This window comes from Rhinocladiella mackenziei (genome assembly GCF_000835555.1).
Source record: "Rhinocladiella mackenziei CBS 650.93 unplaced genomic scaffold supercont1.2, whole genome shotgun sequence".
Lineage (NCBI taxonomy): Eukaryota > Fungi > Ascomycota > Eurotiomycetes > Chaetothyriales > Herpotrichiellaceae > Rhinocladiella > Rhinocladiella mackenziei.
This window is the reverse complement of record NW_013550603.1, coordinates 640,143-665,939: the sequence shown is the minus strand read 5'-3', so window position 1 is coordinate 665,939 and position 25,797 is coordinate 640,143. Positions and strand designations below refer to the sequence as shown.

The 25,797-nt window shown below is 50.5% G+C and overlaps 9 protein-coding genes across 9 annotated transcripts; 5 read left to right on the top strand and 4 right to left on the bottom strand.

Annotated features, from left to right (window-relative positions):
• Positions 1 to 153: 153 nt before the first annotated feature.
• Z518_02038 (uncharacterized protein) lies at positions 154 to 837 on the bottom strand (the record flags this gene model as incomplete). The annotated part of the gene is made up of 2 exons (XM_013419067.1): positions 154 to 483; positions 550 to 837. 2 exons carry the CDS (start codon positions 835 to 837, stop codon positions 154 to 156), a joined length of 618 nt encoding a protein of 205 aa, XP_013274521.1.
• Positions 838 to 1,655: 818 nt separating this feature from the next.
• Positions 1,656 to 3,556, top strand: Z518_02037 (uncharacterized protein; the record flags this gene model as incomplete). The annotated part of the gene is made up of 7 exons (XM_013419066.1): positions 1,656 to 1,796; positions 1,852 to 2,205; positions 2,263 to 2,644; positions 2,695 to 2,963; positions 3,022 to 3,291; positions 3,347 to 3,457; positions 3,524 to 3,556. 7 exons carry the CDS (start codon positions 1,656 to 1,658, stop codon positions 3,554 to 3,556), a joined length of 1,560 nt encoding a protein of 519 aa, XP_013274520.1.
• Positions 3,557 to 3,911: 355 nt separating this feature from the next.
• On the top strand, positions 3,912 to 5,975 carry Z518_02036 (uncharacterized protein; the record flags this gene model as incomplete). The annotated part of the gene is made up of 1 exon (XM_013419065.1): positions 3,912 to 5,975. One exon carries the CDS (start codon positions 3,912 to 3,914, stop codon positions 5,973 to 5,975), a length of 2,064 nt encoding a protein of 687 aa, XP_013274519.1.
• Positions 5,976 to 10,151: 4,176 nt separating this feature from the next.
• On the bottom strand, positions 10,152 to 10,928 carry Z518_02035 (uncharacterized protein; the record flags this gene model as incomplete). The annotated part of the gene is made up of 1 exon (XM_013419064.1): positions 10,152 to 10,928. One exon carries the CDS (start codon positions 10,926 to 10,928, stop codon positions 10,152 to 10,154), a length of 777 nt encoding a protein of 258 aa, XP_013274518.1.
• Positions 10,929 to 11,899: 971 nt separating this feature from the next.
• Z518_02034 (uncharacterized protein) lies at positions 11,900 to 13,540 on the bottom strand (the record flags this gene model as incomplete). Its single annotated transcript, XM_013419063.1, has 1 exon — positions 11,900 to 13,540. One exon carries the CDS (start codon positions 13,538 to 13,540, stop codon positions 11,900 to 11,902), a length of 1,641 nt encoding a protein of 546 aa, XP_013274517.1.
• A 1,110-nt stretch (positions 13,541 to 14,650) lies between these two features.
• Positions 14,651 to 15,372, top strand: Z518_02033 (uncharacterized protein; the record flags this gene model as incomplete). Its single annotated transcript, XM_013419062.1, has 3 exons — positions 14,651 to 14,915; positions 14,974 to 15,058; positions 15,111 to 15,372. 3 exons carry the CDS (start codon positions 14,651 to 14,653, stop codon positions 15,370 to 15,372), a joined length of 612 nt encoding a protein of 203 aa, XP_013274516.1.
• Positions 15,373 to 18,966: 3,594 nt separating this feature from the next.
• On the top strand, positions 18,967 to 21,278 carry Z518_02032 (uncharacterized protein; the record flags this gene model as incomplete). The annotated part of the gene is made up of 5 exons (XM_013419061.1): positions 18,967 to 19,101; positions 19,152 to 19,354; positions 19,421 to 20,394; positions 20,449 to 20,967; positions 21,058 to 21,278. 5 exons carry the CDS (start codon positions 18,967 to 18,969, stop codon positions 21,276 to 21,278), a joined length of 2,052 nt encoding a protein of 683 aa, XP_013274515.1.
• A 606-nt stretch (positions 21,279 to 21,884) lies between these two features.
• Positions 21,885 to 22,516, bottom strand: Z518_02031 (uncharacterized protein; the record flags this gene model as incomplete). Its single annotated transcript, XM_013419060.1, has 2 exons — positions 21,885 to 22,040; positions 22,145 to 22,516. 2 exons carry the CDS (start codon positions 22,514 to 22,516, stop codon positions 21,885 to 21,887), a joined length of 528 nt encoding a protein of 175 aa, XP_013274514.1.
• Positions 22,517 to 23,809: 1,293 nt separating this feature from the next.
• On the top strand, positions 23,810 to 25,554 carry Z518_02030 (uncharacterized protein; the record flags this gene model as incomplete). The annotated part of the gene is made up of 6 exons (XM_013419059.1): positions 23,810 to 23,886; positions 23,943 to 23,960; positions 24,025 to 24,526; positions 24,575 to 24,733; positions 24,795 to 25,092; positions 25,142 to 25,554. The coding sequence occupies 6 exons, from the start codon at positions 23,810 to 23,812 to the stop codon at positions 25,552 to 25,554; spliced, it is 1,467 nt and encodes a 488-aa protein (XP_013274513.1).
• Positions 25,555 to 25,797: the final 243 nt, after the last annotated feature.

Below are 25,797 nucleotides of genomic sequence, written 5' to 3'. Positions count from 1 at the left end.
GAGCTGCTTCGTGCATGTGTCTGTATTCAGTTTGCTTAAAGTAGAGTCAAGCCTCAACTGAAACTAAGGCGTATATTATGTTCCCAGGGGGGTAAGGCTGATATGCGGAAAAATAAATCTACTACTGTATTATACATGAGAAGGATGTCCGCTCTACGCTCCTGGGAGCAGCGTCCTCTCCAAACTGACCGGGATTTTCTGCCTCCCTTTCGGTACGAATCTGCTCAGGCCATCATTATCCATGTCGTAATATATCCGCCACTGGTGTGTATTGGGATCTTCAACCGCGGTGAACCCTTCAGCTTCATCAAATGTTATGCTTTCCTCGTTCCCCGTCCAGTCCCATGGGCCAACATGGTGGTCTATGCTGGCCGATTTGTTCCCGTACTTCAGCTCCATCGTGTCCCTGTCCACGTATATCCAATTCAACAGCGGAGGATCATCTTGAACTTGACTGACTAGGCCGATCGGTACTGGAACTCGCTGGTGAGCGAGACTTGTCAGCAACAGATGCGGAATTGTTTCGCTTCTCAGCCTCGGATCGCTTACTTCGTTGTCCGGATACTCGATGTAAAAGGCCTCGGCAACATAACCTTCCAGGCATGGATTGAGGGCTTTATGCGGTCCTATCCACACCCGGTCATCCCTTAGAACGAGCCTTTTGTCCTGAATCTCTTTGGTACGCGAACTTTCCGCTTCGCAATAGACATCAATATGAAACTTTTTCATTCGTTTCTCATCCTCTTGACGCTCGTTTCGAGTCTTCTGCGCAGAGATGGCTTGCGCCACACCGGTCACAGTGGGAATCGAGGTGAGAACCAAGAAGCCTATCACCATGATGAAGCTAGCTGCGGGTCTTCAACTAGTGGAGTGAGGACTTCAGACGGATCGGGGGCAAGCTGTCCGATGCGTCCATTTGCCATTTTGAGTCGTCGTGATGCTCGAAAAAATTGGCAGAGTTTGGATTGGAGAAATCACCATGATGGAAACTTGGCCCCCGGCGCAGAGCAAAACCGGTAAAGCCGCCAAGACCTTATCGGATTTAAGTTTCTCCGTGTAAATGTCAAATATCTATTGACCCGTGCTCACACTTTTTTAAAAAGCCTCCATTCTGCTGAACAATTTTTCTCTAGCACCGGTGACTCAACCATGTTCTTATCTCATCTCACTCCTGGCCAAAGACGCTATCATGCCGACTAATGCGGTCTGAGATACTCCCACGAGATCGGAAGGCGTATGGGGCACACCTGAGCACACGGCACTTCTGAACATATCTGACATATTCTGGAATTACAGATCCCATGACTTGTGGATCAAACATTGGCACCAACGATTCGGCAGTTGATAATCCACCGCGCTCCTGGTCATGGCTAGCCTTGGGGTTGTGGGGTCCCCGCCGCTCCTCCACATAGTTGGAGTTATTGCCAAGGGTGTTAAATATCTGAAAGACATGTTTCTATGGAGCTTGTGCGTCCTCTCTTAGATACCCATTCGCAGTGGAGGTTGTTCGTTGTCGCAGCCAAATACTTGGCTCGCCGTTCGGCAATTATGATGAGGATCAACTCCCACGGCCCCAAGGACTATTTGTTGGGAAGACATCGCTCATTTTCTCTTTGCGAGCCTGAGTTGAGCGAGGAATATTGACCTGCATTACAATGGCGGCAGGAAAGCAAGATGGCATCGCGGCCAATTGGCGTTGTTTTGTTGCTTGTGCTATTGTGACTTTGTCTCCTTTCCAGTATGGTGTTGACTTTGGATTGATTGGCGGATTGCAAGCCATGCCCGGTTTTCTCCAGGTTCGTTTTCGGACTATTTCTAACCAGTGATGTCTCAATTGACGTTTTGGATAAGGTATATGGATACAGAGCACCGGAAACTGCCATTGGCTGGAATATCTCCACCGTGCGCCAGCAGTTGATCTCCTCCTTGATGACGCTGGGAGCCTTTATCAGCTCTGGAGCTGCGGGATTTGCTGCTGCCAAGCTTGGACGGCGGCAGTGTCTTTGGCTTGCCTGCTTTCTCTGCTGTGTCGCCAACATTATCATGATGGCCACCACAGATGTCGCAGCTTTATATGCTGGACGGCTAATTATTGGACTGGCAAATGGCTACTTCATGACATTTTCTCAACTCTACATCCAAGAGTGCAGCCCCGCCAAATACCGTGGCCTTTTCTTATCTGCCTTTCAATTCTTTACCTCATTCGTATGTCCATTCTCAAGATCACAATGCGGGACACGTACAGTTCTAAATAAAGCTTAGGGAACGCTCATCGGGACTATCATTGACTGGGCTACCGCCAAACGACCCGACAAGTCTGCATACCTTATACCGCTTGGAATTATCTACATCGTCCCCGCTTTCCTGACCCTGGCAATGTTCTTCATTCCGGAAAGTCCCCGTTGGCTCATTTTACAAGGTCGACATGAGGATGGGATCAAGTCACTCACGTGGCTCAGACCAGATGGTGCTGACGTTGCTTCTGAAGCAATTGTCATTCGAACTGCGATCGAGAAAGAACAGGAACTGAAGAGCTCGGTTGGAATATGGGATATGTTTCGAGATCCGGTTAATCGAAGGCGGACCACTCTCGCTGTTTGCGCCGTGACTTTGCAAGCAGCGTCAGGATCCATGTTCATAATCGGTGGGCGTCATACCGACCTTTGGGGAATCATGACTAACTTGCCATGACAGCGTACAAAGCATACTTTTTCGCCATGGCGCATGTTTCCAACGCATTCGGCATGAGCTGTGTCCTCAGTACGATGGGATTGTTAGCTATCCTCATTAATTCCGTCATCGTCGTTCGATATGGACGCCGCAGAGTCCTTCTGATGAGCGGCCTTGTCGTCTGTGGGGTTCTCCAGCTCATCATTGCCATCACGTACGACAAGAACCCTGGCACGAAGACCACGGGCAAAGTTTTGGTGGCGCTTGCTTGCTTATACATGATGAGCTATAATGTAAATACACCGAGTTACTTTTCGGAAAGTGTATGCTAACACTTCCCTCTTCCCTTAGGGAATGATTGCCACTTATGCCTGGCTTTCTGGCGGCGAGCTTCCAACACAGCGCCTTCGAAGCTACACGTTTGGCCTTGCGGCCGCCATCGGTTTTCTTGGCGCGTGGCTCACGACGTTTACGGCTCCATATTTCATCAACCCTGCCTCCCTGGATTGGGGTCCGCGGTACGGATACATATGGGCCCCATCCTGCGCAATCGCGGCGCTATGGGTATTCTTCTTCCTTCCAGAGGTCAAAGGTCGAACCCTAGAAGAGATTGATGAGATGGTAATCTCTCTTTATCGGACAATTCAGGAGTTTGAGTACTGATAGATCGATGCAGTTCGAAACCAAGCTACCTGCACGCCAGTTCCGCAAATATAAGTGCGTCGGAAGCTCTGCCGTGTTGGAGGAAAAACTTGGTAGGAAGAATACCGTCTGGGGGAATGAGAAGGTAAGCCTGTCTCGGTAATTGATGTTCGTCCAGAGCAACAACGGCTGATCATTGGCGGATGAACAGGCCACGGCCGAAGCCACAGTCAGCACCGCATAATTCTTTGTTGTAACGAAATGTTGTTCGGAGCACAGAAGACATGCTAAGGGGATAAGTTGTTCGGACAAGGTGATAGGTCCCGAGGCCCACAGAAGGTGCAGAAGAAGACGGGTGGTCGAACGGATTAGAAGCAATCTCACATATTCTCTAATACTTGCAAGATTTATCCATAAACCCTGCTCTCTGGAAGATGTAAAGGCGCTTCAAGAGTCCTCAGCAGGAGACTCGGGAGGCTTGCCAGTGAAGTCGTGACCGGATTAATATTGTGCCGAAATTTCCTTGGCGTCAAAATTTCGCCCTTCTTTTGACTTCCTGCTCCGCGCTTCTATCAAGTAAGAACTTTACGGGGACCGGCATGGACGCTCTCAAGCTACTCTCTCGGTCCACGGGCCTCAAAACAAGACTCTCAAATCCCTTCCCGCAAGATCTGCCATCGGCTTCAGGCCAGCTCGTCAACAAGAACGGATTGGACCCTATCTTTAGCCGAAAACGAAAACGTGATTCAGATGTCCCAGGAGACAATCCTGCTCCGAATTCCCCGTCTCGTCTCTCCGAAGAAGAGATCCGGCATATTCAGAAAAGGCACAAAATTAAGATAGTCGACTTGAACCGCTTCCGAACCGCTAGCGAGACATCGGAATCACGAAAATCGAAATCACAGAAGGAGCGATCCCGCATCTTTCCTCAGCCGTTAATTTCATTTGACCAACTACGTAGTCATTACAACGTCAATGCAGCTCTTCTTTGCAATGTCACGGAACAGGCTTATTTCGAGCCCACGGAAGTTCAAACTGCTACCTTGCCATTACTCCTGAGAGGAGCCAACGAGGGTGCGTCCACGGAACCAGATCTTCTGACCATCGCGCCAACAGGGAGTGGGAAGACTTTGGCATATCTTATTCCATTGATAGACAAGATCTCAAAAGGCCACCGAGGTGGCGGAAACCGGGCAGAGAGGCATGCCCGAGCGATCGTGTTGGCACCCACGAAAGAACTTGTCTCTCAGATCGAAAATGAAGGTCGAAAATTGTGTGTGAACACAGGAGTTCAAATCTCGGCCGTGAAGAAAGGGATGAGACTGTTTGAAGGACAAACCCCAACCAGCAGCGAAGACTCAGACGATCAAGACACTCCAGAGACTGGGGACCGGCACACTACAACAAACCGGCCACCACCCGTCAAAGCCGATATTTGGGTTTCGACACCGTTGAGTCTGGTCCACATTCTGTGTCCATCTTGGGAGGACGACGACGACGAATCTATACCTGCTCATTCTCTGCCGGACATAGAAGCACTAATCTTGGACGAGGCCGATGTCCTTCTCGATCCGCTCTTCCGTTCCCAAACTCTCACGATCTGGTCCGCATGCACATCGCCCTCATTACAAATCAGCATGTGGTCGGCAACTATCGGGTCCAATATCGAAGAACTCGCCATTAAAACCATTTCCGAGAGGCAGGAAAGATTAGGCCTAAGTCGGCAACCACACTTACTCCGTACCATCATCGGTCTGAAAGACACAAGCCTACCAACAATCTCACACCGATTGACATACACCGCAACCGAGTCAGGGAAACTACTAGGCATGCGACAGTTGCTTCACCCGTCACGACCAGTGCGATCGTCCAAAGGCACGGAAGAATTAGGAAAACCACTCCGTCCTCCATTCCTGGTGTTCACGCAAACGATAGCCCGTGCTCAATCTCTATACACCGAATTGCAGTATGACATCCCCGTTTCGGCTGGCGGTTCGTCACGGGTTGCTGTACTTCATTCCTCACTCTCTGACCATGCCCGCTCGTCCATCATGCAACGATTTCGGCAGGGCCAGATATGGATTCTGATTACCACCGATCTCTTGTCTCGCGGGGTTGATTTCAAGGGAGTCAACGTGGTCGTCAATTACGACATCCCAACTACAGTTGCAGGGTATGTTCACCGTGCCGGCAGAACAGGGAGAGTGGGCAGAGAAGGGGGTGTCTGCGTTAGTTTCTACACCAAAGAAGATATCCAATATGTCAAAGGAATCGCAAATGTTATCTCCGCGAGTGAGAAGCAACAAATGAAGTCGAAGAGTAACACCGAAGCCAACAGCGGTAAAGCCATGACGGCTTCAAGTCCTACCGCGACCTCGAGTGGAATCCAACCTTGGTTACTGCATGCCCTCCCCGGCGTCTCTAAATCAGCAAGAAAAGACCTGAAACTTCATGGTGTTGAATCTCGGCGAGCTATTCGGTCAGATGATGACGAGAAAACTAAGCGGATGAAACGGAAGGCAAGAATCGGCACGCAAAGTGGTTACCAGAGACGAGAAACAAACCGTAAGCGTGGTGCTGTGGAGGGAAGTTTGCGAGCAAAAAGGAGAGAAGAACAGGAGAATGCCAACAGCGAAGAATGGGAGGGATTTGGATGGCCTTGATCTGGAAGTTGCTCCAACGGAAGAGGTCATCAGTACTCTCCCTCAGGCTTTTCGTCAAGGAACGAGCTGCTCCTTTGGCCGAAAATGGAAATTCACATTCCTTTTTTAACGTGCTGTCCATGTCAGCATCTCTTCGACGATGTCTGCGTCAGAATTGACAGAGATTCAAGCCGGTGGAGTGTCCTCACCAAAGGGCTTTTGTCTGTCCAAGCACGCTTCAATAGCTCGAGCACTGATTCGCCATGGCAATAAGTCCAGACACCCCTCCCGGCACCGGGCATGGATCACGACTTTGTAGCTGGCACTTGTGGCTTGGTTTTCTGGGCTGAACCGTCAAAACTTGGGCCGAGGTTTCAAATGCCGACAAAGACGTTCAATGTCCTTCTCCCATGCCCTCGGGATCGCTAACCCTGATCCTTCTACCATTATGCACAGGCGGATGCGCAAATCCACGGTCTAGTATCATGTTACCTCCCTAGGAAAGCCCATGTTTTGTTTTAAGTATCCGCCCACATTGTCATTTCAATATCTGCAGTTACATCCGTACCAATCAAACGTACCCCTGAGGGGCTGGCAGTTGACAAGGGAGGGTTCACAACCGAATCTCCGGCCGGGGAGGCTCCCACGATATTCTCACTGACTCGTATCCCGCATTGAAATGAAGGGAGAATTGTCCCGTTCATAGCTCTGATAATCGAAAACATCTCAGTCGAGCTTCGGGGGATACTCGCCAACGCCACCGGTGGGAGAGGATGACTGAGCAAACCTTGCGCGACAAATTCTGTCATTCTTCCCGTATCAAATGTCATCCACTATTTTCGTCAGCTGACGGAGACACAAAGTATCCGTTCCGCGTGCTACTGTCGAGGGTCAAGGGACAATCTATCAAACTGTCCCGTCTGATTGTCGAACGCACGTTCATCCACGTTGTTTTTCAATCTAGGCTATTTGGTGCTTTCGATCTCGACTCTCCGTTCTCGGGCCGTCTTTTCGATACACATCAATCTTGCCCGTGCGCTTCCGTCGGCATGCTCAAGCGCATCCGCTTCTGAGTTGCCACGGGGTTGTGAAACCCCACTTTGGCTTTTGACGAAACATAGTGTTCTCGCTTCGCTTCGATTTCCATCGAATTTGACTTTAGGTAAAACTTTTTATGATGGCGGCTAACGCCCACGGGAATATTCCCGAGCCGCGCCCCTGGCCCAGAACACCTGCCTCCGCGGCGGTTGCCTGGTGCTTCTGTGGTCATTGGCTAGAAGTCGGGCGAATGAAGAGTCATCATCGACTCAGGGGACCTAAACATGGATCGCTTCCGTCATTGCTCGCCGTTGTATTCATTCAATCCGCCGGCGTCGACTCCGAGAAGTCGACGGACAATCGAGGGTTCTCATCGGTTCAAGGCGTCAAAAAACCAGACATGTTTGACGAACGTGGCAGAACGCGTCAGGCCACTTCCAAATTTGAGTGGGTGATTCAACTCGCCAAACAACTACCCTTGATGGCGCTTCTCTGGCTAGGATGCGATTCAAATTCAGTTCGGGAAGTTGGCAAGTTTTCCTTCCGGAGTGTCACCCCAGACCACATCCTCAGATATTATGTCCGATATCAACCCACCAATCAGGGTCAAACGGAAGAATGAGATATCACCGAGCGCAAGTATCTCGCGCCTCCGCCCGGTATCAGTTGAGTCCTTTTGCTATCAGACATTGTCCTGCGGTTCCGCTTGGGATATGTCTCATAGTCTCAAGCGGAACCGATATGAACCCAAGCCAAAGCTTCTCGGACCCTCTCCATTCATAACTGGTGAGTTACCAAATTTGTCAAGCTGCCGTAGATTTCGCCATCGTTGTTTACATCAACTCATGCCGAGCCAGACCTAGAAATGACCAGCACAACACGTGTTTGTTCTTCACCGTCCCTGGTAGAGAGAAAACAAGTACAGTCCCAACAACCTATAGTTTCAGCCTAGTAGGTACATCAAACGACGGACCCTGCAAAGTGCTCGTGCAAGCCAATTTACGAGTCTGGGGAGGAAAAAGCAAACAATAATGATCACCGCAAGCTATGCCACTCCCAATAACTTCGGATCGCCGGTCCAGTGGAGCAAATCTGGATGAGATGGTAGATCATGCGTATTGATTGATGATTTTCCCCGTGGATTACCATGTTCGCGTGCTGCAGAAGTCCGAAGTCGATACCCCATACAATACACCACCAGTACGGATTGTAGTCAACAGGACTGCTAAGCTGCTCCATCGTCTATGCGACCAGGCGAGATCAGGTCAATGTCTTGTGAGGTTTTTGAATTCTGGGGCCGTCGGTCAAGCAATGCGTCTTCGTCACACTATCACACTACTATGGCCGTCCCATGGCCGTCGTTAGGTCAACACGATCCGATTTTCTTTTCGCAGGGGGGCCTGTTCTGTTACGGAAGTTAGAAACAATGTTGGAAGCATAAATTGCGGAGCTTGAGTTGTTGTCTTTCGAGCAGTACAGGACAACCTGGTCACATCGCTGGCTGCGAGCCCCACGCTTAGGTGGAAACTGCCAGGCTCTTTCTTCATCCGTTATATTCGATCATGTCCTGGATGGCAGGAGACCAAATGCAAAGCAAAAGCAGAACAAAATTCAAGGGAAAGTTCCTTTTTTTGTTTCAACGCAACTACACGCAGACCGCCGCAAACGCAAAACCAAAGTAACCCAGTCAGGCGGCTATTGAAAAAGAAGGAAAAAAAAGGAGTTTCTTCTGCTGCTTACTTTGCTTTGTGGAGCAAAGCGCCATGCAGTAGCATGTCCCTCCAGAGCAAAATATTATCCCTAGGAGCCCTACCGGGTTCATTGACTTTAGTTTGCTACGGGAAAATATGGAAAAAAGAAACAAGCGGAGAAAAATCCTAGGGGTACGCACCAAAAAAAAAAAATGCCGTCGTGGATTTTATAGACTCGGCTCAGTGCCGTTTGGAGGACTGCATATTCCAGATCCCCCTGGCGTAGGGGGAAACTTGGTCCAACGGTCCACACATCAGCTACCTGGCTAGGGCCCGGGGCGCCTTTCGTCGCTACCTCTGTACTAAAGTGCAGCACTATTTGTCTTTCGGTAGCGATAGCAACATCATACCCCTGCATGTCGGTCTATCGTCTATCCGATAACAACATAGCGTGGTTGAACGAATCAGGTCCAGGTCCAGATCCAGATCGGAATGCAATATCGACGTCGGCATCTGCATCAGCAGCCATCTTCCCCTGAAATCAATCGCTGCCATCGACATGCCTGGGAAAATACCCAGTACTTTTGTCGACTGTTATCCCAGTCCGTCCGCGATCGGAGTTCCTATCCGAGCATCGAATTTTCGTCCAACAAATCTCTCATGCATAGAGGAAATTGCGTCTCGTATTGGGCTGCTTTCCATTCCTCGCCAACCGCACCAAACCGTGTTTGAGAAAGCTGAAAGAACTTCAAGCGCAACCAAATGAAACGACATACATTGCCATGCCGTACGGAATCGATAGTCTAAGCCACGTATTGACTTGTGATACTCGTACCTTTGCTTTGTCTGTTGTGGTGGTGTGAGTGGCTGCGACCAGGCTTGCAGTCGTGGTCCCTTGTCCTGTCGCACCCGTGGCTTTTTGGTGTCAGAAGATCGTCTTCCGAAAAAAGGCCGCGCTCATTTGTGCTCCGATCCCCCACTCCGCTCCCGCCTTGTGTACATCGACGTCAGTCGATTCATTCGAGTGGACGTATCGAGATCTGCACACATCTATCTTTCTGCATTTGCGATAAATGATTGCGAAGTCTGAGTGCTCAAAGGCTACGGAATGATAGGTTCTCGGCGCGGAAGGAGTGAGATGGGTATTCGACGGTCTCCACAGTACATAGTGAGCGACAACATGTGATATTCGTGCAGCTTGATCCATGCTGTCTGGGCCATCAGGTGTGGTAGCTGCTCACTGGGCATTCACAGATGGGTTCGAGATGGTTTTGATCGGCTGTTGGCTCGTTGAGCAGGGCGGATTGAGAACTCGTGACCGGTAGCCATGGTTTTATCATCCCTGTGAGCACCGCCAATAATCTCTCGTCAGCTCCAGAATATTATCCTCAAAGACCACGATCAGAACCTCGACCCGGAGAAGTAAATTTAGACGTTGAAATGTGTCTTGAATTAATTCGTAAGTGTATTATCTCGTCCTCTTCCTCATCCTAGGGGCTTTTCTAACCGCAGCGACCGAACCGTTTCGCTCTTTTAGTGTCCGTCCATTATTGGTGCCGTTTACAAGTCCCCACCCCGACGTACTGCCCGTGGATCCGCTCCGTCCTTTGGGACTGTATGCTCTCGCCTTATCCGTCTCCAGCGGTAATGAACTTGGATGGCATTCTTCAATAAGCATGGCGAGATCTGGTGTTCGAGAGACTAGGCATTGTAACCTGACCAGGGCTTGTCGTTGTTTTCGCCGCATCGTGTATGAGGACAACGCTTGTGCTTCGAGTGATAGTGACGGTCGAGGAGATGATGTCGCTACCATGGTGTCAGACATGCTCAGGTCCCATAGTGTCGGGTCGACATCATTTGAATCATATGAAAAGTCGGAAAGAGTAGTGGCGGGTGTGTCTGGGCCGTCGTAGAAACCCTCGTCCGCATCTGTCTCGAGGCTCGAATCTGCGGGAGAAGTGACATCGCTGGGTGATGGTGAGGGGGAACGACTTTCGGAATCGTTCAGGGCCTGTGATTGTAGTTGGGCGGTTAGGGCGGTGATGGAAGGATGTCGAGGTGCACCGGCGTTTCTGTATGCGTCGAAGCGAGAGTCACGACGTGTCGATGCGGTCCGAGAGGAATGTGGTGAGGAACATCGCGATGTAAACGGAGAGATCTCTGCGGAGGTCCACTCTTCGATATTGACGGGCAGTGAAGGCGGATGTGGGGATGATCCTCTGAAGGAGAAGTTCTCGTTGAACATTTTCGAGAGAGAAATTCGGCGTCAGCAACACCAAGGGAGAAGAAGATTGCTTCGAGTTTTAAAAAGGGATGTTTCGTATTATCCGCGTCGTTAAAAAAAAAAAAAAAAAAAGAAAGAAAAAAGGAAAAGAGCGAACAGCGGGGAAGTTTAAATGTCAAGTAAGTTCATGAAAAAGGATGCTTTCGTCTTGATCTCGAGTGCCACCGGATAAGACTGGAGTATCACCAGGCGCCGCGTAGCAGTCCAGGAGGGGAAATCCTTGCAAATCGGACACTGACATTGGATCATTAGGCTGGGGATAGGAGTGGATCAAAGTTGTGGAAGGATGGACATGCTGGTTGGATTGCTCGCTAAAACTCATCGTGCCACCGTTCCATTGCGGGCGCATAGGCGAGCGAAGAAATGAGCGAACGTTCCATGCAAGTAAGAGTCTTTTTGGCGCTGGGTCCCGGGGGGGGGGGTTCGGGTGAGCGTTCCTAAGAGGGGTAACTATTTACACGTTGGCGTCATTGGGAGGAAGGCCGGTCCATGCCCGAGCAGAATCCCGGCTCGACTTGTCTTCCCTGGTACCCTGTCGGCATGGGCCTGGAGCGCCTAGATGATTCCGGGAACACTGGGGCTTCTCGACTTTGCTCGAGACTCTCACCCCACCCTACCAATTGCGACGTTGTGACGCTGCCAAAAAAAATTTTTGATTCCAACGATGGATTTCCCCCCCTTTTCTCCTGACATCAATATGGTCCATGGAACTGTGGCCCCTGCTCTCCCTGAGGCTGGATTTGTCGATTGCCATAACCTTTTGGAAAGAAAACGAGCGTTCCGTGCTGAATTAATTGGGGGCGGGACATTGAAGTTTTGCCACCCCTCGGAGAACATTGGTGATGAAAGGTAAAAATCACCAATGTTGTGTTGCAAAGCTACATCACCATACAACGCGGCGAGAAATGTATAGGATTTCTGGCGGCCGGGCCTTACCACAATGTTGGTATTCGATGATCCACGAGGAAGCAAATCCACGTGATGGAATTCTGTCCATACAGTGGACTACAATACAGACGTTTGTCCAGGCCTTCAAGACCCCATTTGACGTGCATGTTGAATGGCGATCCTTGGGCAAGTCGGGTACTCAGCTCAGCAATCTTATGCTGTCCGGTATGAGAAAGATGGCCGTGAATATAATCCTTGGCGGCGTACAACAGGGGTGAGACGTTGCAGATCTCATAGAAGGTATCGTCAAGCGGAGATTTGCCTAAAAGGAAGAAGTCCGAATACAGCTCCTGCAAGCCCCTGATAAACTCCTCCAATACCTCGTCGACCGTACTGGCGGCCGTTGAGGAATGTGATGCCTTTGAAGATCCGGGGGTCTGACTGATTTTGGGTGTCGATCGAGGAGTGTTTCGTGCCGTGGACGTTCGGCTCCTTTCCTCGTCGGCCAAATTCAGCCACACATCATCGGGAGACTCCTCCAACGGGTGTGGTTGGACTTCTCGATCTTCGGGTAGAACGCAACCTCCCAGGAGATCTTCGGCGGACAGTTTATACCTCGCGGAATTCCAATTGGAGGGCAACCGATCGTGCATTGGCGTCCGCAGATCACTTTCAATGGTGGAGCTGTTGGATGATCTCTCGAGTTCGGGGAGGGAGGCGGTATCATGAATGAATCGAGTTACGTCAATGAGGCTGGCGAGCATGAAACGACTTCGACCACTGCTCGGAATGATAAGAGGGGTAAATAGGACCAGGTGAGTGACGGGATCGCCCGCCGCATCTTGACCGGTCACAATGTCCATGGAGGTCCCCTCACATTCACAGCTGTTGAGAAAGAAGTGCTCGCCAATCTCAAAGATATACCGGAGCTCCTGAGATGTGGCCACCACCGGGCACCCGGGTATCACCGTGTCGAGGATGCAGAAGGATCTGAAGTGCTCCACCAGCCGAACGCCCGCAGGATCGTCCGGTTCCAAGGGCTCTCCTCTCCTCGAAACGATGTCTCTGACCGACCCGGAACTGACTGTTGGGGAGTGAAGCCATGACACCTGGTTGCTTGGACTTTGGCGGTCGGTGGCGGTCCGAGCTGAGGACCGGATGGTCCGGTCTTGCAGCGCATCTCGGGGGAGGAGTTTCTGACGAGATTCTTGGAGCCTCAACGTGGAAGCACTGGAAACCGCCGAAAGAGTGGCCAGACTCGCTTCGCGGCTCACAATCGATGTGAATGATGGGGAGATGACCTCGTGGACTGCTCGACGAGGGACCGTCGACGGCTGCAGGTAGGCATGATGGAGATTGAATTGACTGAGGCTGGTAGCGGGCAGGAGCGACTGTCGATGGACTGTTGATTTCCGCGTCGGTGTTTCGAACCGGTTGGGAATTGAGCGGGAGATGGTGAAGTCGTCGAGACTGAGTTGACTCACCGCCCAGTCGCCACACGATGAGGCGGCGTCGAGCCAAGGGATCGATGATGTTGACGGGTCGGCCTTGCGCAATATTCCTGAACCCACCGTTTTGAGAGAGGGATTGGGGGATTTTCGCGGTCGGCGCAGGAAGACGTCTTTGAGACTCTGCTTCAATGACTTTCGAGGCTGAGTCTGACCGTGTCGGGGCTTGGCAGACATGTCGGAGGATTGAAGATCAACGGAGTTGTCACAAGCCCAATTGAAATCAATTCCATTTACATCTCCATCCAACTACCAATCTTGAATCTTGGAGTCTCTGAGTTTTTATTTTTTGGGGGGGGAGGGTATGAGAATGAGACGAGTGCAGGAAGACGTCAAAGCAACTGACTGAACACACATGCACACAACCGCAGCGAACGCGCTCCCCAGGGGAGATTCACCGTCAATCGGCACATAGAAGAACAAAGAACGCCGCCCAAAACACCTCCGGTAAACCAGTGTTATTCGCACAGATGGATTAAATATAGCCAAGGCGAGATCCAATGTCTACATGATGACAGAAGATTTGAGAATGTTTACGAAAGTACTTTGTGCCATCGATCAACAGAGATTAAAAAAAAAAAAAAAAAAATGGGACAACTCGAGGCGAACCAGGACTGCTGCAGGGGCTCAGGGAGCAGTCACCAACCACCGGGGAACTCGGCTCTACACTGTTTTGGGGCCTGAAGACATTTGCCGGACCCCAAATGATTGTTTCAGGTTGAGGAGGGGGACCAGAATACCGGGTGTCACTTATATGAGACAGAACGTGATAGGGATGTGGCTGTCGGTGTTTGAGGACAAGCCTCCTGGACTGTGGCTGAGATGGACGTGCCTAAGGGGGTAGGGTACAGTCTCTGATTGGGCCCTGCTGTTTTGGGGACCTCCAGACGATAGTTCTATGTCCGTTTTCACAGGAAAGGGTACAGTGATATGATGATGAAATACATCAGCCATCATTGTTCCTCCCGGCTCTTGTTCTCCCATCTTTTGACGCTCGCCAGGTAACCGATGCAGGTAGAGGTACAAGTGTGGCAGGTAAACCGGTACGGGCCACAGCCACTTTGCAGAATTCAGGCCAATTAGGAGCTTCCATGTCTGGGCGATTTTCCGTCCCAATTCGTCCCGAGATTTGAAGCTTTTTCACTGCTCTTGACTCGCATCCTTCAATCCTCAGCAGACAAATCCCGTACACCTTTAAACAACGGCCGTTGTTGGTGTCCAGCTTTGCGCATCCCCCGTCGCCGTCTCCCTCCTTCCTCTGCGCTCCATCAGGAGCTCCAAGCAGCCATGTCTGCAGCTCCAACCTCCCGAGCCATCCTCCGTCAATCCAAATTTCTCCTGCGGCGAAACAATTTCAGACAAGCTTCCACCACCTCGGAGGCCGCCTCTAAAGCACAAGAAACCGGTAAACAGGTTGCTTCCAAAGCTTCGGAGGGTCTCAGCCGAGTTTCCAGCTCTGCCGGGGCGGTAATCTCCCGGGTCGGCTCGTCTGCATATGGCGCACTAGGAAGAGTGGGCGGAAGAACAGGAAAGGTCATCTCCTTCGTTGAATGTATGCTCGAGATAGATTCATCTGGGAACAACCGGTCGACGGGCTAATGGTGTTTCAGCGTTAATACCACCTACCATCTACTATTCTCGTGTGGGATTTGAGCTTGGAAAGATTGTGTTCAAGGGTCAAAAAATGACGCCTCCGTAAGTGTCTCCCTGACGACTCCAGCTGATTGGTCTGACTTGGTCTGTCCAGCACGATTGCCGAATTCCAGTCTTATTTCCAACCTCTGATCAATGTTTTCCGAAACCCTCGCGCGATCATGTCCAGTAGCAGCTCTGTCACCAGCTCTTTCAACGCCGAATCCATTCGGCGCACCATCCGCAACCTTAACACCAAGCAATTAGCTACTGCCGGCATCGTTTTCGCCGAAATTCTCGGCTTCTTTACGGTGGGTGAAATGGTTGGACGGATGAAGATCGTCGGATATCACGGCGAACCTCAACATGGACATTAGAAAAGAGACCGGGAAGCGGATCGACGTCGTTTTGAGGGGCCACCTTGTAATCTTAGGAGTTTATTGCTCGAAAAGAAAGATCAATACATACCCTCAGGTTGACACAGACATTTCCATTTGTCTCGAAAGATGATCATATGGTCAACAAACGACCTGTTGCAGCTAATCGGGTGTCAGACACAAGATATCGGTCCATTTTATCTATGTGATTGACTGTCCACGAACGCAACATGGACTCAGATGACGGAAGTGGCAAAGAATGTTTTGGATTTAACATAAGGATACATCACGGCGAGAGCCTTTTCAGTACCACCCGACGCCCTTTTTTTTTATAAAAAAAAAAAAAAAAAAAAAAAAAAAGAAATTGGTGCGGCACCACCAACATCCCAGCAATGTCTCCGCGCTTCAATTTCCATGCCAGGTGAGAGACCCTCCAAACATCTGCACAATAGCGATACGATGCGGCGGAGACTATGCCTCCCAGCCTATGCTCCAGCAGAAGATGAATTGGCTGAGATAGCCCAAAGGAAGGCATACATCATGGTCATTCAATCTCCAAATCATCGAAGACATCTACAGGATTTCCATGAAGTTTTCTTCTCTTACTGTGGACAGTTTGACCCCAAATCGTTGCAATGAGAATGGCCAAATATCTCAGCAGCTAACGGCAAGCAGAATGTAGGATGTAGTCTCCTCCACCAGGCTCGTCGGCTTCATATATCGATCACAAATACCGCGCCAATACATGTCACGAGTTTTTCATTCATTTCCAGTGCATCCAATATTGTCAGAGAATCCGACACACAGGCTCGCGATTGTAGTATTGCTTTTCACGAATCGCTTCAACGTCACTGTGATCATAACCAGTACTGGCCTCGGAATGATGTTCCAATCGGTACAGCCTCACGCGATATCGCACTATGAGTCAGGTTTCGAACTTGCGGTAATTGTTAATCAATGCACCGTCGATCTCGACCCCGACTCGCATCCGATTTTGATTCTCTTATCTCTTCTGGTGGCGGTTCCGATGGCACGACTAACTAGAGACATTCGACCGTTCAGTGACTGTGGTATCCCGCATATAAACGCCTCCGGCTGGTCCAATTGGGCAAGACCACTGCAGTGACGAGGAAGCCACTAAGCACGATGATACTCAATCTTTTCCTTCTGCCAATGTGGAGCCAGGTTGCCTATGTCATCAGAGAAGACTCAGACTGGCCCGTGCCAAATTCTAACACCTGAGGGTCAAATATCCAAGTCTTTTGCGCCCAGAAGGTGCAAGATTGCACTGAATCTATCGGCGTCGACATTGCTGCTTCTTCCTCAGTCCCAGCATCAGTTATCCACCTTTGGATCCACCATTCCTCCTATTCTCTTGGAAGCATGTGCAACGGAGACTTCAGTGAACGATTTCACTAATATCTTGACTGCAGAATCTTGATCGTTCGCTCTATTCGCGTTTTTATGACTGAAAGGTTTCGTTTCTCGACGTCGTTTCTACGTGGGATACCAACCTTTCACCATGGGACAGCTCTCCTTTCCCCCCAGCCAATCCCAACATGGTCACTGAATTTCGAAGCTCATATCTCGAAACGAGAAAACGACTACCAATAACTATTCGGACATTTGTGGTAATGTTGGCTTCCGCTAGGTATGCGGTATCGGTGTCATCACTCAGATGGACTGTCGGGCGACATGTCTATCCTAGACACCGTCGAACAGAAGAGGGTGCGTATTCCGATTTTTCTCGTGGATGGACAAGGAAGATCTTGACGTGCTAGTACAAAGCCCTTGTCAAGAAACGGTATCGGACTCGGGAGGTGGAAGAATCCTGCCTTGACTAAGCAGAACGCCATCGCTTAACAAAGGAGCTTTCACATCAAGCCTTGTTGACGCAGATATGAGTTATTGCCTTCATATTGCTGCACATGAATTTTTCTTTTTTTATTTTTTTCTTTTTCTTTCTTTTTTTCTTTCTACTTTGGCCATCGGACCAACAGCCAACCACATTCTTTGCTCGAGGATGAGAATGCCAGCGTGCCTTCACCTATACAGTAAAGGCTCATTTTGGAGGAAAAAGCTTGCAGAACGAATTCTGAGCAGGCGAGCCCCATCCCGTGTCAACAGCCCAATGTGGGGAAGGAAAAGATATCTGATTTCAAAGCTAGCCAGGCCCAGAAGCGAGATTCCACCTCCAGGTTCATCGCGACATGCACCTCGCTTGGACCGCTGACTTCGATTTCACTTAAACCAATATGCCAGCCAATCCAGAGATAGTTATGACAAGCCTCATCTAGTGGTCGGGTTTGTGGCTGACACTGCTATCTCTCACGGTACGAGAGAGATACGCATTTGTCAGGTCGGGCTTATCGTCTCAGCCTTGGAAAGAGCGAGTCTGGAGCAGGCTGGTTCGCTTAGTTGCAACGCTTTTTTTGGGGCGTGATCATGCCAATGGCAGACATGTGGCAGGGGGAAGAAAATCAAAAAAAAAAAAAAAAAAAAAAATAATGGCGAAAACAAAAGACCAAGCCAGACTCAATGCTGGTGGGCTGTCAGAGGGTGAGCCCAACGAACCCTTTTCTGAGATATGGTCACTGGTATCAACGGGGGAGGAGAATAAGGAGCCAATGGTGACGGGTTGGTGAAATTTCCGTCTCCTTAGACTCTGCGGCATCTTTGTTCCCCGTGGGAGACTGGATAAGGCGGTAAGCTAGGTGCTGTGTTCTACAGTGATCTCAGGGTACAATCCTGCACATTGCTGTGTATCAGGCTGGCTGGGACTACCTTCCACTTCGAGACTAATCAAGACGATAGGGAGCTTTGAAAGATCAATCGCATCTCCTAAGCAGCAGGATCATTCTCAGTTGATATTGGGGGATTGGCCTAGGGAAGCTTTTCGCGGCTTGGGTGTGATCCATTCGGCCCAGCCTTGGGAGGACAAGTCCGACAAAGAAGCAATTAACTCTACCAATCACCGAGGCTTGTTAACCAGATAAGATCGTATTCTTTGTGTTTTTTTTTTTTTTTTCCCCATTATTGTCTTCTCTGTTGCTCTATCACGCGTTTCATCACCATGTCTCCATCCGTACAGATGATCTACCTTCCCACTTCCTTGCAGATGCGAATATCCATTAGTAGATGACTTGCTTATCAGTGTCTCCAGGTACCTGACTGGGGTTCCCTATCTCCAGTTGGCGTCACCAAGGCTTGTCTTGGTTCTATCATCCAACCCCAAACAAATCTTCACGGTCCTACAGGTAATCGAATCGAGATGACTCGTACTTGCTTCTCCCTGGGATTCCGTTATCGGGCTAGAATTCTCATCGTGAAAATTTTCGAGGACCCAGTATCGCGTGCTCACACGGTCTGAAGAGCTTTTCGGGACCCCAAATCCGTTGAATTTTCTTTTGTCAGCCAGCCTCTTTGCCTTCTATCATATTGAAGGGGAGGTAAGTATATCTTCTGGAGTATACAGTATATATTTGACAGAGATCCCCTACGACCACTTCTCCCCCCTTCGAGTTCTGTGGTGTCGATCCTCTCTGGAAACGGATATCCTCTGCTGTGACTCGACTCGTTTTTCCCTATCTCAAGATGTCGGACACCGCCGGAGCGGCATACGTCCCCCTCAGCCAGGGCTTTGGATATGGCATTATCCTTGGACTTGGGTTTGCCTTTGCCTTGGGTATGATTGGCACGACATGGGCACTGAAGAGATACCATGGAGAGGTGCGTCAAATGCCCTTCGAACGTGGTGTCTAGGACTGAATTATCTCCAGGTTCAAACCTCTGAAGAATTCTCAACAGCTGGTCGAACCGTCAAATCGGGTCTCGTTGCTGCAGCGGTCGTCTCCAGCTGGACCTGGGCTGCGACTTTGCTTCAATCTTCCGGTGTTGCCTATTCTTATGGTGTCTCTGGTCCCTTCTGGTATGCGTCTGGAGCCACGGTTCAGATCTTGCTCTTCGCTACCTTGGCCATTGAGTGAGTGGTGTTCCTCGGACTCAAGTCTAGACTGCTTTCGAGCGGTCCACTGACTCCCTGCTATAGACTGAAAAGACGAGCACCGAATGCACATACCTTCCTTGAGGTCATCAAGGCTAGATATGGCGTCGTCACGCATGTCGTCTTCCTCATCTTCGGTCTCATGACCAACATCCTCGTGACCGCGATGCTCCTGACCGGGGGCAGCGCCGTGGCCAGTTCTCTTTGCGGTGTTCCCACAGCAGCCGCCTGCTTTCTTTTGCCGGTTGGAGTCGTGCTTTACACCATGTTTGGCGGAATTAAGGCGACATTTTTGACCGATTACGTCCACACGGTAATCATTTTGGTCATTATCTTCGTCTTTGCCTTCAGCACATATGCCACCAACGAAGTCGTTGGATCTCCAAGCAAGGTCTGGGAACTTCTTGTTCAAGCAAGCCAGCGACATCCTGTCGACGGCAATGCCCATGGTAGCTATCTGACCATGCGAAGCCGTGAAGGAGCCATCTTCTTCGTCATCAACATCGTTGGAAACTTTGGAACCGTGTTCCTTGACAACGGCTACTACAACAAAGCCATTGCGGCCTCTCCGGTCGACGCGCTCCCCGGATACGTAATGGGAGGTCTCTCCTGGTTCGCCATTCCCTGGCTTTGTGCGACCACCATGGGCCTAGCAGCTTTGGCATTGGAGAACAACCCGGTTTTCCCAACCTATCCTGAGCGCATGGCGCACGCGGACGTCAGTGCTGGATTGGTGCTTCCCTACGCCGCTGTCGCCCTCCTGGGCAAAGGTGGTGCTGCAGCAACTCTACTTTTGATCTTCATGGCGGTTACCTCCGCCTCATCCGCCGAGTTGATTGCTGTCTCTTCAATCTGGACATACGACATCTATCAAACCTATATCAACCCCAAGGCGTCAGGAAAGTTCTTGATCCGAATGTCCCACGCTGCCTGCGTGGTCTACGCCGTCGCTCTCGCAAGCTTTTCCACCGGTCTCTTCTACGCGGGTGTCTCCATGGGCTACCTGTATCTTTTGATGGGTGAGAGTCAAATGTCAATCCGTATTTTCGAACTGGTCTAATTCGATGACTTAGGTTGCATTATTAGCAGTGCGGTCATCCCCGCAACTCTAGCATTGATGTGGAAAGACCAGAACTGGCAAGCTGCCGCCGGCGCGCCAGTGCTAGGTCTCGCATGCGCCTTGATTGCCTGGCTCGTGACAGCGAAGAAAGAATGCGGTGTCCTGAACGTCGACTGCACGGGCTCCAACAACCCGATGCTTGCGGGCAACGTCACCGCGCTGCTCAGTCCAATCATCTTCATCCCTCTGCTCACCTACGGATTCGGCAAGCAGAACTACGACTGGCAATCAATGCGTGCGATCCGTAAGGGCGATGATACCGAAATCATCCGTCGAGCCAGCGTCGATACCGAGATCGTGCCCACCGTCACCTCGCGCTCTGCGGAGGAGGAAGCCGCCGAACAAGCCAAATTGAACAAGGCCGCCATCATCTCTCGCAGCTTGACTGGCTTCATGACCATCGCTTTGCTCGTTCTATGGCCCATGCCCATGTACGGCTCCGGGTATATTTTCAGCAAGAGCTTCTTCACCGGTATGTTCATGTGGTGTCTTCCCCTTCGATCCTTCCCCCACCTTTTTTTTTTTCCCTGCGGCTATTCTTGTTTGCTAACTGATGTACCAGGCTGGGTGGTTGTCGGCATTCTCTGGCTCTTCTGCAGCACATTCTGCGTCGGCCTGTTCCCACTCTGGCAAGGCCGCCAAACCATGAGTCACACCGTGAAATCCATGATTCTCGATATCACGGGCAAGAAGAAACCTGCTATCCACGGCCGTGTTGCGGAGGTCGAGGATGAGAGTGGTCAGCAGACGCCCGAGGAAACGGTCGCTATCAAGAGCCAGTAAAAGGGCGAGTTCTCCCCAAGATATACACACAGATAGATCAAAAAAAAAGAGCTCGAGTGTACGTGGTCCGTTCAGAGGACACGTTTTGATTGTGCATGCACTCGTTTGTCACCCAGATTGTATATGGTCTTAGATTCAGCGCAGAAACGGAAGGAAGGATGGAGGTCCGCAGATGATAAAGATACCCTCGATGTGAAGTGATACAGAGATGAATATTCGCAGGTTCGTCACATTTTGTTGTTCTCGAAGTCTCCAGGAGACTGAGCTGAACATGTTGATAATAATGGTACAAACTACGTATTTATAAATACAAAAGAGATCCTGCGGCCCTTTCTCATCCGAAACACGGGTATTGTTTGTTGGCAATTCTGATACAGTTCTCTTCCACCTTCACGGTCATGGTTCCAACGCCTGCCTACCTAGTCCAGCGTTTTCAATTTTTCTTTCGTGCACAAAATTCTTCGTTCGCTCGTTCGCATTCGAATGGGAAGTGAGCATTGATATCCCAACGCGAAAACTCGCCCCTAACATCCACAATTTCCTGTAGTCGGTTTCACTAGTTTGGAAGCAATTTCCAGGCTTCCTGGGTGTGACTCTGGGTATGCCTCACTTCTTCTCGGCAGGTTTACTGTTCACCAGCCCGCTGAAGAACCCGCCTAGACCTTCTGGTTTTTTCACGTCTTCCCAACTTTGACGGCGTTGGTCGTTGCTTCGGTTTGCGAGGAGGCCGCTGAACATACCAGATTGGGACCCTGCAGAGGACTTTATATGTTTAAGTTAGGTATGGCCAACACAAGGCAGGACTTGTTGAGTGACCAAAGGGTGCTTGATAAAAAGGTGTGTGAGGCTAGTGGATGTATACATACCCGTCTTCTTCCGGCAATTGCAGCCGCTATCCCTCCACCAGTCGACGCCGGTGGAGGTGAAGCAGAAGCAGGTTTCGGGACTTCAGCCGGTTTGGCGCCAGAGAAAGATGACTTGCGTGCAGGCTCGTGGATTTCCTTGGGGACCGTGCCCATGAAGCGCCGGTCTCCTTCCCAGGTTGGAAACACTTTGGTTGCTGGTGTTGTCGAGTCGGCGGGAGAAGTGGTGGGAATGGTGGCGGCTGCCAGGGCGGTGGCTGCGGTGGGCGGCGTCGACATGGTGTCTTTAGTGGCTGAATAGCGGCGGCTGCCTTGATGGATTTCTTTGGGCACAGTGCCTATGAAGCGGCGGTCTTGCCAGGTGGGAGAGGACATGGTGGTAGACCCTGTGTACGGATGTTGAAGAGAGACTCGTCTGGCTGGAATGGGAAGATGAGGCTTAGGAATCAATAAGAGGAACGGAGTACACAGAGAGAGATGTCACTTGTCACACTACTCAACGTCTTACTCCTTGATATATTAAGCAGACCAGCTGGTAGTTGTGATCGCGATCCCCCTCGTCCCCCGCCTTTGGGGACACGGTGAGCCCCTCCTCCAGCATTTCTGGGGTAATTTGATCCCGCAACATTCCCCGTGATGTGAGTGGTCGTATCACCAGTTCGAGTCCAGGGGCGACGGAATATGCATGCACTTATTGCCCCAAGACCACGCTCAAATGCAGTTCAACCCCTACCCTTCCACCGCCTAACTCACTCTTCGTTTATCTCAGAACACAGGAGAACCGGAACGTGTATCTGTGATCAAGATATGGGAGGCGACGAGGTCGCTCCCCTGTGAAGACTGATGCTGGCCGGCCTCCCCAACACCTCAAGATACACCATAGTAAGCGGTCCATTGTCGAATGAACAGGCCATCCCTCACTAGCTGTCGCATCGGCCCTGAGCCTTCCTCTTGATTCAGGATCAACCGAACACGGTCTAACTTTTCCCTTCTTTCGAGGTGGCTGAATCCCGAGCGGAAGAGTTGGTAAATCTCTCACCAAAAACAGTGGACGATGGCAGAACTACGAGGAGACACGGCTTTCCGTACAGAGCGTGTCAACGCCAACATCTTGCACTAGGCAGGAATGAGCATGAAACAGCCAAGCCAGTTATCACTCATTCTTAACCCAAGAAACTGGCTAGTAGCACAGCTTATCGACATCGTCCGGCACCCACCGGTCCGCGGACAATATTGCAGGCATTGTGTCGGCAATGATAGGAGCGGCTGGATTGGTTGGCCTTGACTTGGTACATCTAGAGAGATAAACGAAAGAGGACACGATGGCACTATTGGCTGACACCAAGGGCGTATCAGCTGGCTAGAGATATCATCTCCTCTGATGGTTCAACAAATACGAACTCGGATAGCAGAGATCGCGCTGTTCACTGTATATGGTGCAGATTAGCGATTCCTCGCCGATAACGGATGGGAATTAATAGAGCAGGCGATGTGGAGAAATGAACTTATGTTGAATTGTTGATCAGGGACCGCGTCAGCTACGACTTTGCTCTGCGGTATTTCGCCTACGTTGGAGCACTCTGCCAATCTCGCGGACATCGTTCTCAAACGTCAACTAACTTGAATCACATATCTCGGTCCAAAAAGCAGAGGACCCTTGGAAATCGTATGGCAGGCGTCTACGGAGGATGGTCAACTACGGTATCTCTAGGGCTTGCAGGACTTGCAAGCAGAGGCGCAAGAAGGTGAGCCGGTAACCTGTCCTCCTGTTTGCCTGCTCATTGCTGGACGCTTTCTTCAGTGCGACGAATCTAGACCAGTGAGTTACGGCCCTTCCTAGGACGTGAAGTCTCATCTACTGAATGCTCTTAGTCCTGCAACAGGTGTCTCAAGTCAAAACGAGCCTGTCTTGGTTACGACGAGGCTCCTGGTTATGTCTTTCGCCATTATGTCGGATTGAGGACCGCGGAGGAAAGAAAGTCATCACCCCAATCCGAGTCGACGCCGGCCGTGGGAAATATTGCTCCTTCTGAATGGGACAACGAGTCGTCGAATTTCGATGACGCCCGACTTGAAGAAGGCGCTCTTGAAGCCTTTTTCAACGACTACTGCATCACATCACGGAACCCGACACTGTCTCGCGGCTTTCTTGACGGCCTCCAGCTCCTGATCGCACACGCAGGGCCATCATCTGACATGGCCAAGGCCGCAAGGATTGTGTCTCTTGCCGGAATAGGGAACAAACTGGGCAGATCTAGTCTTCTGCGCAGAACTCGGTACATCTACGGCGATTTACTGCATTCTTTCCAGGCAACTATTTCCCACCGCGACCAAGCAAACACGGTCGAGTCTTTGATGACTGCCGTCTTATTAGGACTATACGAGGTTGGGGTAGAAAGACGCGGATAACACGGATGGCTGACACCTCTACAGATCATCACCAGTAATGAAGACAACCCCGGTCAACATCCTGCCCATGTACAAGGGGTATCAGCAATTCTCTGTAGCGATGACTCTCCTTTTAATCTCTTTGCCGGATGTACCCAATTGTTTCAACTTAGCAATCCAATTATCATCAAGGAACCGCTTCATGTATGTCTCCTATCCAACCAATTTCTTGGGTTCCGCCGCTGAGCCAGACGAGGCACCCGAGAATGTCGGCGTTCTCTGTACCCCGATATCCAACAGCTCAATCCAAAGCCTGGACTCGATTCTTGTCAAGTTTAATCCCATATTTTACAAAGCAATGGCACTGCTCGCCCATGATTCCAGCCCTTCTGAAGAGGAAATTATTCAGGTCAGGGAGAACGCAATGAGTTTACGTGATGCCTTTGCGAAATGGGCAGAAAGCCAACCCGAAGAATGGAAACCCATCACCGTCAGTGAATGTGCATCACGGTCATTTGCGGGCGGCTTTCATACGACAGGGAGGATCGAGTCCTACTTTGATCGTATGACCTTTCCGTATGTTCCCACGTGCGATATAACTGATGGTCTTAGTATACGTGGCGGCAGTATGGAATACCTATCGCAAAACCCATCTCCTCATGTTAGATGTCATCTTCAAATGCAAGAGACGGCTTGGACAAGAGACTGGGGAGGACGAGGAGGCCCAGAGACTGGCTGAAGATATTGCATCATCAGTTCCATTTCATCTAGGGAACGACTCAGACGCTTTCCCACACGAACTCCACCGTGGTACTAAACCAATGACTCCCGGGCCACCGGTGGGCGGCCTATTTCTCCTTCATCCGCTCTGGGTTATAACTGTGTCTTCGGTGGTGTCGCCCGAGATACAAGCTCGAATGCGTGAATGTCTGGCATGGATAGGCAAGAATACGGGTCTCGGTCAAGCTACATTACTTTCAAAGGTCCGTGTCCTTCTCAATCGATTATGTGAACAATTCAACTGACATGGACAAATTGCAGCCTGAATCCAGTCTCCCATTCCAATATATCGCCCAAGGTCATGTCCTCATTTGGGCAGGGATGTTGATCAGGCCAATTTGATCAGTCCGAAATCCGAAACGTGGCGGTCTCTCCGTCCCTTCAGTGTCACAGATTCACCCCGTTTCTGAAGCTAGATGGTGTTTATTCCAGCCATTACATCACTGTGTGTGGCAATCATCAGGAGAGCCGAAGAGGGTCAAAGTGAT